This window comes from Ambystoma mexicanum, chromosome 1p, assembly GCF_040938575.1.
Source record: "Ambystoma mexicanum isolate Mex_15411 chromosome 1p, UKY_AmexF1_1, whole genome shotgun sequence".
NCBI lineage: Eukaryota > Metazoa > Chordata > Amphibia > Caudata > Ambystomatidae > Ambystoma > Ambystoma mexicanum.
Window position 1 is genome coordinate 387,999,817 of NC_090921.1, and position 13,156 is coordinate 388,012,972.

General features: G+C 44.8%; 1 protein-coding gene across 4 annotated transcripts in view; it reads left to right on the forward strand.

Annotated features, from left to right (window-relative positions):
* Positions 1-13,156, forward strand: part of LOC138570755 (SURP and G-patch domain-containing protein 2-like) — a 1,010,309-nt gene that overhangs the window by 369,629 nt on the left and 627,524 nt on the right. For all 4 annotated transcript variants that reach the window (XM_069649142.1, XM_069649143.1, XM_069649145.1 and 1 more), the window contains one exon: positions 8,228-9,220. In XM_069649142.1, the coding sequence (XP_069505243.1) occupies positions 8,228-9,220 (993 nt within the window). The remainder of the gene's footprint in view (positions 1-8,227; positions 9,221-13,156) is intronic.

Here is a 13,156-nt window from a genome sequence, read left to right on the forward strand (position 1 = left end):
TGAGGGTGCAAATTAACGCCATTCAACCGGGGGGGTAAGTTGAAAACGCAGATGGCCCCAGGACAGCGTGAGATGCTTCAGAGCGAACTTATCCGCCCTCCTTGTAGGTCAGACGGAGAGAAAGCTTGCGTTCTTAAAAAAGCGATACACAGAGAAAGGGGAAAAGGCGGACAAGATTCTGGCCTGGAGGCTGCAGGAGCTTCGTAACAGCAGAAGGGTTGATTGGGTCTCCGATCGGGCGGGGAAGAAAATTCTGCAGGACGGCCAAATAGCAGAACAGTTTAGGCAGTATTATGAAAGTGTCTATGCTTCAGAGTATCATGGGGATGGTACGGAAATGGACCGGTTCTTGAACTCTCTTCCAATCCCGTGCCTCGCTCGAGAGAACTCTGATTCTTTAGAGCTCCCTATCTCGTCTCAGGAAGTCATTGATGCTATTGCATCTTTGAAGAGCGGTACTGTGCCAGGAGACGATGGTTTCTGTGTCTGGTTTTTTACGACTTTCAGATCCACGTTAGCCCCCTTCCTATCTAAGTTGTATAATGCTGCCCTAGACTCTGGCTTCCTCCCCGATACCATGATGTCTGCTCTTATAGTGGTGCTCCTGAAGGAGGGGAAGGATCCATCGCTTTGTCAGTCTTACAGACCCATTTCTCTTCTTAATGTAGACGTTAAAATACTTGCTAAATTGCTGGCGAATAGATTGTCCGAATTCCTCCCCTCTCTAGTCCATGGAGACCAAGTAGGTTTCATCCCCGGGCGCCAAGGCTCTGACAACGTAAGGAAAACCCTGGGCCTCATGCATGGCCTTCGACCGTGTCGAATGGCCGTACATGGGGAAGGTGCTTCGTAAAACGGGCCTGGGTGACAAATTCTGCGGGTGGATCGCGGCCTTGTACAATGGTCCCTCAGCTCGGGTATTGATAAACGGGTGTACCTCGGCTGGTTTCTCGCTCTCCAGAGGGACACATCAGGGGTGCCCCCTCTCTCCCCTTCTGTATGCTCTGGCAATGGAGCCTTTTGCCATTGCGGTCAGAGCTGATAGTGGTGTCTCCGGGGTGCAGTGTAGGGACTGCACATTAAAATTATCCCTTTTCGTGGACGATATCTTAGCATACTTGACCAGGCTTCACGGATCCCTCCCACATTTGCTAGGCTTCATTCACCTTTTTGGGGCATTCTCTGGGCTTAAGATTAATGTATCCAAATCATGTATTATGCCGATGGGTAGGCTGGACCGTGAGATCAGAGGTGCTGGGGATGAGGGTAGAGTGGGAATCCACCAGATATTTAGGCACCAATATTCCTAGAGACTTAAGCAAAGTATATGAATTTAATTTTCTTCCTCTCCAAGCCAAGATTTTTAGTGATCTGACCAAATGGGCTTCTCTCACTCTCTCTCTTGGTTTGGGCGTATGGTCACGGTTAAAATGAATTCGCTCCCTTGACTCCTTTATCTTTTCTCGTCCCTTCCCTGCATTGTCCCAGGCTCCTTTTTTGTATTACTGCAATCTCGTCTTCTCCGCTTTGTATGGAGTGGCAAGAGGGCAAGAGTGAAATATTCCACCCTGACCCTTCCAAAGTCTTACGGAGGGTTCGGTCTCCCTGATTCTAAATTTTATTACAAAGCAGCCCAGCTGTGGGTGATGCTAGAACATCTGAGGGATGACCGTAGGACGTACTGGACTTATGTGGAGGATGTTCAGGTCCATCCCTACAAAGTCAGGGATTTATTATGGGCGCCTCCACGATCCCTCCCAGTGGTGGCTAAATCACATCCAATTCTATCTGTTCTGTGGGCGTCCTGGATGCCCAACAGACAATCTCCTTTCTTCTTGGCCTTCCCTCCTATCTTCTCTATGGGGTCCCCCGCTTAATATAGGATCCAGAGGGTTCCACGAGACACAATCTTGGTCAGATCAGGGAGTAGAAAGGTTTGTGCAACTTTTTCACCAAGGTGACTTTATAGAGTTTGGCCAATTGTCGGAGCTGTTGCGGGAAAAAACACTCTCCATCTTTGATTACCTGCGGTTTAATGGCATCCTCACCCAGGCCTGTTGGCGGGCTAACCTGACCCGTCCTTTGACTCCTCTTGAAAAAGTTTTTGTGGACGCGAAGTCCAGGAAGGGATCTCTCTCTCTAAGATTTACAACGGTCTGGTCACAGCTAACCTAGAGGGTAGACAATCATTCAAGCGTACCTGGGAGGAGAGGTTGGGCATTACCCTAGATGATCACATATGGAAGGAAGTCTTTAAATCAATTTTTTGGGGGGGTGGGGGGGTTGTACACAGCAGCCATGGAGCATAATTTCAAGATACTCCATTCTTGGCACTGTCCCCCCGTCACCTTGTCTAGGATGTTTGCCAATGTTTCTCCAATGTGTCCCAGGGAATGGTCTCTCCGTGGTACATGGTTCCACATATGGTGGGAGTGTCCGGTCATCCAGGTCTCCTGGGCGGAACTGCTTATTTGGATTAAGAGCATGCTGGGAACGTGCCCCTCTCTTCACCCCTTGGTGATCCTACTCCTCTGCCCGATAATGAGTCTGTATCCTTTTCTAGGGTGGAAATAAAAAAAAAGGGGTTGCTCGGTCTCATGGCATCCTGCATCTTTCTTGTGCCAGAGACTCGATTGAGGATGAGATCCCTTCAATGGGCTCTCAGGACTCGGTGGTCCCAATTCTCGGGGAATATGTCAGATCTTCTGCAAGTTCCAAGCACAGTTGCTCAAGACCATCTTTGGTGGGCTTGCAACAACATTTTGAAGGGGGAATCTTTTTGGCAACCATGGCCGGAGATAACTAGGACGGACGCCTCACTCGTGGGGTGGGCAGCCCACACCAATGATCTGACAATAAGCGGTTGTTGGTCTCCATCGGAGTCCAAACTAAACATCAACCTGTTGGAGCTGAGGGCAATCAGACTAGCACTGAAGGCCTTCCTGCCTTTTGTACGGGTAAAGAATGTCCTGATAATGACAGACAACACGGTGGCCATGTACTACCTCAACAAGAGTGGAGTAGGGTCACTACCACTGTGTAGAGAGGCAATGCAGCTCTGGTTCTGGGCAATATGAGAAGGAATCTCTCTATCGGCAGTTGACCTAGCCGGCGAGCAGAACACTGCGGCAGACGCTCTGACCAGGCAGAACAGTGTCCTACGAGTGGGAACCAGCTCACAAAGTCCTTTGAGAGATCTTCACCCTTTGGGGAATCCCTCAAGTGGATTTGTTCACGACCAGGGTCAATTGGAAGTGCAGACAGTACTGCTCAAGGGAATTTCCTCAGAGAGGAGCTCTAGGAGACGCGTTTGTGGTGGACTGGGAGTTTCCGCTTTTGTATGCGTTTCCGCTAGTACCCGTGATTCCTCATGTAATCAGGAAGTTGAGAAAGTTCAGGAGAATCGTGATCCTAATTGCCCCAGGAGAACGTGGTATCTGGACCTTCAGGACAGGTCCATCTGCCCTCCAGTTCGTTTTCCACAAAGCGAGGATCTTCTCTCGCAAGAGGAAGGTTTGGTTCTCCATCCAGAGGTCAAGACACTCAATTTTCACGCATGGCTTCTGAGGGGTTGAGATGCAAGGAATGGGATCTTCCGTACGACGTAATGGAGATTTTGTTTTCGGCCAGAAGGCCAGCAGCTAAATCCCTGTACCAGTGTTGCTGAAATAAATTCTGTAACTGGTGCAGGGATCAGGATGTGGACCCTTTTCAATGTGGCACCCCAATGATGCTTTCTTTTCTATTACATATAGTCAATCTGGGACTCTAGATCGGAACAATGAGAGGATATCTGGCTGCGCTGTCCATTTTCAAACGATCCTCGGAAGAGGTTTCCTACTTCAAAATTCCATTAATCATTCAATTCCTGAAAGGGCTCACCAATGTGTACCCTCCAGTCCCTTTTCATGTCCTGACTTGGGATTTAAATCTTTTACTTAAGTTTCTGACTTGTATACCTTTTGAGCCTCTGCAGATATTTGTTCAGCTGCAACATGGGCATCAATGCATGCCTTCATCAAGCATTACTGCTTAGATGATGCTTCTTCCAATGAAGGATTATTTGCTAAGGCGGTACTCCATTCCGTTCATGAGAAAAATGAATCGGTACTCCCACCTCCAAAATAATCACTGCTCTGGGAGTCTATCATAGATGTGGAATACGTGGGAGGACACAATCCATTAGAAGAAAAAGTTGCTTACCAACTGTAACGTTCTTTCGACTGGATGTTCCTCCCACGTATTCCTCATCACCCCTCCCATCCTACCCCGCATTACAGTTTACGTTAGTTTCACTTCTCTCTCACGAAGAGTTTCACAGGCCTGGGTGTTCCTTGAATATTTCCTTGGAAAAAAACACACCTGAAGCCAACGGGCGCGGCACAAGCTACTTCTACTGATGGTGACGTCGACACGGTACAGAGCCCGTCGAGGTACATAGACTCCACGACCTCGTGCACAACGCCCTCTGGCGAGAATTTTTTCAGAAGCAGCGAGGATGGCGAGATACGAATATCCTAGATGAGGAATATGTGGCAGGAACATCCAGTCGAAAGAACGTAAGTTGGTAAGTAACTTGTTCTTCTAAGCCATGGGTGCCCAACATACGGCCCGCGGGCCAAATGCGGCCCTCCATCCCGCGAAATGCGGCCCGCCAAGACTGTTTACTTTTGCAATGAGATACGGCCCACTTGGCCGCATTTCATTACAGACGTAAACAGTTTGCCTGGGACCCTTTCTGGGGTCATGCATTCATGACAGGGCGGCACCTTGATTAGAGTGGCTATTAACACTATCTTTATCTCCATTATAATGTATGCCCCCTCTCCTTTTCTTAGAGCAGAAAGCCGTCTGAGCCACCCCTTGGGGGGGAGGGGGAGCATACATTATAAAGGGAGCTAAAGATAAGGTTAATAGTCACCAGTTATCTCAAGCCAAGGAGTCAGTTGTCAGCCACCTGATTTCAAAAAAAGCTGCTTGGCTACTCAGCAAGCAGCTGAAACACTGATTGCCCACAGTAAACTTTACCCGCATGCATTTATTTTGTGTTACACGTGTCAACACGACCGCCCGCCCAGCTCTTATCCAAAAGGAGCTTCCCCTTGCAGGGCCTCGACTCCCCTGTAAGCGTCGAGGCATCCCGCATTCGGCTCAGACACGAACATGAGCAAACTTTGTTTTCCACTTAATTTTCTACCCCTCTTTCTCACCTCCAGTGCGAGCATATCCCTTTTCACTTCTTTCCCTATGGTGCCTGATAGTCTTCTTTTGTCTCCTTCTGTGGACAAAGAAAAAGCGCACTGTGGTGGAAGGAGATGTGTGTTAGCCAAGCCTAGAAACGCCCCTTCAAATGGACATATGCCTGCATGCCCCGAATGAAGCTCGATCCCCGCACGTTTTACAGTGGGGGGGCTCTAGGTAGGTGGTGGGAGTTTGTTGGGGTAGGGTGCTTTGTTGCGGGAGGGGGGGCATAGATGGAGAGTGAGTGAGTGTGTGTGTGAGTGAGTGAGTGAGAGATTGATTTCATGTTTCATGGGGTTATTCTTGCTCTCAGGGTTCAATTGCTGGGCCCATTGCTGCCAGCCAGCGAAACAAGATTGGATTTGCATTCTACATCTCATGCCTTCTGCCCTCTCGTCCCAGTGCATGTCCTTTTCACGCAGACACTGGCCTCACCATGAAGGGGCATGGTTTGGCGTGGCAGGGCCGGGCACACAGGTGGGCATGTCACACAAACGGGAATGTCTTTGTGGGACAGGAAGAACAGAAATCAGTGCCTTTTTGGACACTCAGAGTAAAGCTCTGGCAGGGATGGGCCTGGCCCACCCCACATGATTTGTCTCTGCCTGAAATCAACAAGCTTGACAAACATTACTGTGGTCACTGCTCTCAAATCTTTACTGCAGGACCAAAATATCCGGGTTTGCATCTGGTCATGGGCCATTTTGACTTCTGCCAAAGTGCCCACACCTGAACTGGCCACCCCGGGCATTAAATCCATCAAAGTGTGGAGGGACTGTGACAAATCTGGACAATTTGTCCCTTCTCCCCAGAGGGGAGCCCCTCCCTGTGAGGCTAGGGAGGTGAGCCTGCTCTGCAAGACCATCCCTAGGGGTCTGGGCAAGTGGGACGTCACTGGGAGGGACACCCCTCTCTGGGAGAAGGGCTCCCAGTTCAATGAGGACCTCCCTGAACGGACTACATGGTCTGCCTAATTGGGACTTGAAAGAACTGTGGGCACTCCGGGAGGAGCAGTCATGTTGTGGTAGTGCAAAGCAGAGGGAGGGTGTGCATGAACCGCAGCAGACCTGTCACACGTGGAAGAACTCTCATGGGAGAAAATGGAGGACTGTAAGAGGGTGCAGGTGGAACCGAGAGGCAGGTGGGAGCAATCTCCTGAGTTTCTTACAGGGAGTGGCTGAGCCGCACCCCAGCCCTTCAAGCAAAATGCTCCCTGACCCCCTCGGCAGAGCAATGTCTGTGTGAGAGAAGAGAGAGAAAGGGAGCAAGTGAGATACAGAAAAGAGATGGGGAGAGTTAAGAAGAAGCGAGTGAGAGAGAGAGAGAGACGATAGGGGTGAAGAAAGACATACAAGAGTGCTTATGCCATGCGATTCCCCTTCCGCTGCTAAGGCTTAATGAAACGCATTGTTGAAAGCAAAATATTGGGGTAAGGATGAAAGATGCAGGGGTGGGGGGGCTGTGTCGGGTCTGTATGGGTGTATGTCTGCAGTGTATGTTGAGATGGGGTGGGGGGTGTGTTTGGTTGAGGTGTGGGGGCTATGGGGCATAGTGTTTGGTTGAGGGGTGGGGGCCATGGGGCATAGTGTCGCACTCCAAGAGTGAACCCAATAATAAAGCTAAAAACAGGCACAGTTAGGAGATGTATATCCTTTGCTTTTTGTGGAAAGCTGGCTCAACGAAGGCCATACTCCTCTCGGCCAACCCAAACAGCAAAGTTTAGCAGTCCAAAATAATGGAATATCCAATCAAGGGTCAATAAAATATATATAATTTAATTAAACAGACGATTTGCAATAACTAAATAGAAATAAATTATAACAATGGAAAATGTGTAGTACAAAATGTAAGTTTGAAATACAAATAAAAATCGTTACACCTCATCAAAACGGATTCTTTTTCCATGTGTTTAATAAAAATTGGGGGTTGAAAAAGCCTCCTGCCATGCCACGCCCCGCAGCGCCTTCCACCCCACCCACATTTACTTTTCGGCCCACTATAGCCATCATGTAAGGTACTTTCGGCCCTCTGTAAAAATCAGTTGTGCACCCCTGTTCTAAGCCAACATTAAACCTGGTGGTAGCACGTGTAGATGTTTCTCCCATTCCCAGCTTTATCAAGGCATTTACACAATCAAGAAATTGTTATTAACATGAAAAACGGTTACGTTTACTTTGACATCAATGCTTTTTTTATCAAACTGTTACTTCACAATTTGCAACCATTTTGCTCAGCCTAAAAGGAGCTTGAGGATGCAACTATACTGTAGGCAATTGCCTGTACTGTAAAGTGACTTTATGACAGCCTTGAAAAAATGTATAAAGGTGTACAAGAATAACAATCTGCTGAAAACATGTAAATACTTGTAAATACAACAGATTTTCATGTTAATAACAATTTTTTGATTGTGTAAATGCCTTGATAAAGCCAGAGAAAGGGTTAAACATTGGCACGTGCCACCATCTCGTTTAATATTGGCTTGGAGATCAGGTTCTAATAAGACCCGTCCACTACTCTGAGACTGAATAAATCCATTTTTTATGAAAATGTGGTGTTCTGACAGTCTGTACTCCTGGCGCAGTACTTCACCCAACTATCTTTACATTTTTCTTACATTCAGACTGAGTAAGGTGAATGTCAGTCTTAGTTAGGTCACTGGAACAAGGATACACCTACAGACCTATTCTACTCACAATAGAGCACACAGGCACGCTATTCACTTCATCTTCCGAATCCGTTCCCATCGGAACTCTGATTTTACCTTAAAATATCCTTTGTTTGAATGTATGTCCAGGATTCCTACTTTAGAATTTAATTTTCAAATTATTCATATCTTTTTAATACAGCAACTGAGAAACCTTATACTTCTATTCCTCTTTCAGAATGCAGTGTGGGGCTTGAAAAAGTATGCATTTTTGTATAATTGCAGCTGTATCTGAACATTTCCTTTTTAACAGATTTTTCTTACCTTTTTTTTTATTAACAGGTCCTTCGAGTGCCCCAGCAGACCGGGATGAAAAAAGATCTCGTAGCCCCCTCAAAAATCCTGCTCGCTACAGTAAAAACTGGGACCGACGCCGTAGCCGCTCTTGGTCATCAGATTCCTCCGGTTGTGAAGACTTCCACCTCCCTGGACGGCGAAGAAAGTCTGGAAAACATGGCAAAAAGGGACCAAAAAAACCTAGTCCACAACAACTGGCCAATGCTGTAATTCCAGGAAATTTTATTAAAAGAATCCTGGCCAATAAAGATTCTGTGTTGAAACTTGGAATTGATCTAATAAGATGGGCCGGGTTCCATACCCTTAAAGGAAATGAGGTAATTGGCAGCCGCCGCCTTCAAAATGACATACATTCAGATACTTGTTCTAAATTGGTTGCATCTTTCAAGTGTCCCATCCAACCAGAACACAAGTCTCATTGTTTTGTACATATTGGGAATTTCAAACACCCAGCTTTAAAGAAGCCACGTTTAGATGATACTTTTTATCAGTTAATGGTTGATAAAGGAGTTGTAGCGGAGAAACTTGGCTTCTCTAAAGTCATAAATCCCCTTGACAATACCTTGGGGACTTTACAGCTCACCCTCCTGAAGTGTGCAAAGCCCATGTTTTTAGCCTGCAACGAGTATGAAGTCAAACCAAAGTCTCGCCGCGAATCTCGTGCCAAGCTCTTAAAGGCCCTTGAAAAGACTGTTTCTCTCTGCAGGAAGTCTCTAGTACTCATTGGACTGTCCTACTCTTTAATTTCGTCTTTCCGACAAGACAACATTCTTGAGGCTGTCGGTTTACGAGAACTTGCGCCAAAGCCATCCGACTTCCCAAATTTAGAGGACTCACTCTTGTTTGGAAAAGAGTACATGACTGAATTGAAAAATTGGCTTGATAGGAGCGAACATCCAGTTGAGATTACATACGGCTTGCTAACTCAAGAAGAAAAGCGGAAACAAGCTCAGCAAGCTAAATTAGCAAAGGAAAAAGGTAATGTTTCTACTGATCTATTTAAATCTTTTCACTCTGATACCCAAAGTTTTAATGTGGTGGCTCTAAAAAGGGGGTACATTAGATGCTACTGAGCTTACTTCATTGATGTACTGAGTGGTTTAATGTATGCTTAATGAATTCCAAACAGATGGACCCCTGAAAGGAGAAAGACGACCTTTTCTGCATGTGTAACACATCCCCCGCGTAGTTGTTGACTGTTCGCTCATATTACAGTTTGAAGCCCTGGGCTAAACCCCAGATCTGTGGTCTGTGCTGTATCAGATTTTAATTCTGTTAAAACATGTCAGTGCCCCAGAGGAGAAATGGATGGTATAGTAAGGTGTTTTCGCTCCTAGACTGCAGATAGTGGGTCACAATATGTGAGACAATTACACTCGTTACGAGGTTGCCGGTAGGCCGCCTATGGCACTGGCGGCCTACCGGCAACCTCGCCTTACCGTTTCCATTGCTTGGTAATACTGGGATATTACGGGCGGTGGAGGAACGGTAAATTCCCATTCCTGAGGATCCCCCTACGATATAATGGGAACACTGACGCTCCGGCGCCATTGGTAACGGTACCAGTGCTTTAGTGAAAAAACTGCTGGTAGGACCTTGAAATACCAGCAGGTCAGGTCTGCCGGTAGTTCACTGCCCCTACCGGCAGACTTGAAGTTTGCCGGTTCAGAAAAGGTGCTGGTTACCGGCACCTCATTTCCAGACCGGCATACTTATCGGGGCCAATCTTTCTCTGATGATCCCTTGTCTGCGAACAGCCAAATTAAAATAAATGTATGTACCTCTTTTGCTTTATACATCTGTGAGAAGAGGAGAAATAGAGACTTGTAGGACAATTAAAACCTGGAACTCATGTTGACACAAAATCAATGGGGGGAACGCATGCCCCTGCTCTGAGTGAAGGAAGATGTAGAAGGGACCACCTTGTGGCAATACTTAAATATATTTTTTGAAATTTGATTTATATTGCTCTGAGGAAATTTTACAACTTATCTAGACTTGGAGGACAGTGGTTTGAGATACCTGTGGCAAACCATGCAACCTGCAAAATGTGTCCATGTCAAAATACCTTTCCATGTTCACTAGATACTTGGGGTGATGGGATTAAATGTATTGCAGCCGAGATAGAGTATGAGAATGGTTTCAGCACATTAACGATATATTAGAGGTTCTGTCATAATTCAGGTAGCTAGTCGTAGGCAGGCCCCCTTCTCTCACCGCTTTCAAGAGGTAATTCATTCTCAAATGGAGTGTCGGGCGACCTGAGAAATGGGCAGTAAAAGTAAATTGTAAATATCATTCCCTACAGAGGAATTTGTACCAGGATTGCCAGCCTGGTGTACATTTGTAGAATGTCCTTTACCTGGGAGCAAAGATGCGAAGTAAAAAAGACAATAGGACACAATACCTCCTAGTTAACTAGGTAGATGGGAGTGACACACTGGGTCTTCTTTCACAAGTAAGAAAATGATGCAACTAGCAATCAGAATCTGTATTCACAGAAATTATACTTCATCAATTATTGTTTCATGCAACAGTTAATGGTTAACAGGAAAAATTGTAATATCCCATCTGATGTGATTGTGCCACTTAGTAAATGTGATTTATTAACTTGGCTGAAATGCTACTCAATGCTGATGCTAAGGGTTGATCAAGTCTTTACACAAGCCCTGGTGGAAAGGCAGCCATGTAGGAGGAAAAATGTAAGGGCGGTAGCTTTCTTTTTTGTTAAAGGGGGGCCTGGTTCAAGAAAGCAAGAGAAAAAGAAAATAGAAACCAGACTACCCCTCCCTTCTGGACACACAAGGGGGAAACCTTACTGAAAGCTAATAATTATTAAAATTAGCTGTTGAGAATCACACTCATAATTGTACAGATAAAACAAATTTTAATTCAAAATTGTGTTAAAACAATGTATGTTAAAAACCAAGAACAAATAGTTGTCAAATCACTGTTGACCAAAAAGGACAAATATGTCATGTCACAAATGCTAGATACAGAATAGATTAATGTGTGGTAAAAAGTTGCGAACACATTCTACTGTCGACACAATCGTGTTTCTGGCTCGTATTTGAGTAATGCAACCAGTAAAGTCTTAATGTTGAAATGGCTTTCAGGAACGCAGAGCTTTCTTCAGGACAATGTCAAGGTTGTTGGTTGTGATGAATTAGATCTACAAATTGCAAAGGAGTGTATGAATTAAAAATTGAAAAGTGTGACATCCTTTATTATTTTCGATTCTGGTAAGAAAAGGTAGAGACTCACCTTTCACAAAATGGCGTCTTGGGATTGAGAGTTGAGTTCTGACTGTCTAAAGTACAGTAAAAGCGGTCTCTAGTGCTCAGCGGCTACATAGTATAATAGAGACGTGAAAACTAATTAGAAATGCATGCTACAGTTATAGATACTAAATATGCCATAACATAGTACCTGAAAAGGATATTGAGGTCGCGTAACAAAACGTGTTTGTGTCCCGTGATTGGAACCAACAGTTAGTTGTTGCTGTGAGCGTTGTAGGAGCCAGAGGTGAAAATCGGGCTTAAGGACGCTTCTAGGTCGTCCTGGAAAAAAACCTCTAAAAATACCCTACTGAGCTACTCAAGCTATCATCCGTCCAGCCTTAAGAAGAACCTGCCCTATGGTCAATGTTTATGTCTTCGCCACATCTGTACAACACTAGTTGATTTTGACAGCACCAGCAAATCATTGACAGTTCGCCTCAAAGAACGAGGCTATCCTGCTCACTTCATCAGAAGAGCACGTAAGAGAGCAAGAAATGGTAACCGACAATTGTCTCACTCCAACATTAAGAGAACAACAAGACAAAGTAACACCGATTAGCAATGATTTAAGAACAACAGTATTGCGCCATTGAAATATCCTCACTACAGAAACTTTCAATTTGAACAAACCTCTATTCGCTTTCAAACGCAATAGGAACCTTAAAGACTGCCTCGTTCACACTTATGAAGAACCTAAACCATAAACAACCGGTCAAAGAACATTGTGGAATCTAACATCAGTTACTGGGCATTATAGATGCAGAACTTGCAGTGACTGCGCTTTTACAAAAGATCTAAAATAAATAGATCTAAATGGAATAACCTGGAAATTCAATTAATTCACAAACTGCAAAACCAAATGTTCAGTTTATGGTATAAAATGTCCCTGTCGTTTAATATACATTGGCAAATGGAAACGAGAAATCCGACAGAGGATTTATGAACATCGATCTTGTATAAAAAATGTAGAGGACAAACCTATGGTTGCACCTTTCAAAACAAAGGAGCATTTTCATTTTCACACAGACCTTTTTTGGTTCTTCATCGAAACAGTTAAAAACCCCTATAGAGGAGACCGTGACATGATACGCTGCCTTGAACAAATGTGGATATATCGCTTGGATACCGTTAGGAAAGGCCTGAATGTTTCCATAGAGTGGAACTTGTTTTTTTAATTTATCTGCTACAGTACTCTCTGACAGACTGTAAGATATAATGACAATTTGTCCTTACTTTTCTATTGATTTATGAAAATATAACTGAATGACTAACAAATTACCATAATGCACATTTTCTGCCAAACACTTAACTATTTTTAAGCCAACTATGGATAGTGAGTCTCTACCACAGTGCTATGACACAACATATACATGTACCCCCTGTCTAGCTGCCAACAACATGACTATGTTGCATTCAGTTATATAAATGTAACACACAACTATCTTGTTTGTGATCTACAATCCATGCAATCTTTTCGTTTGCCAAGTGGACAATATGATTTTGTGAAGTGTACTCCATGTTCAATATGAATGTCGTCATCTCATTTATTGAGTCAATGTAAGCACAATTACTTTTTTGTGATGCACAATCCATGATATCTATTGTTCTGTTAATAGATAAAAACACGCCCGTA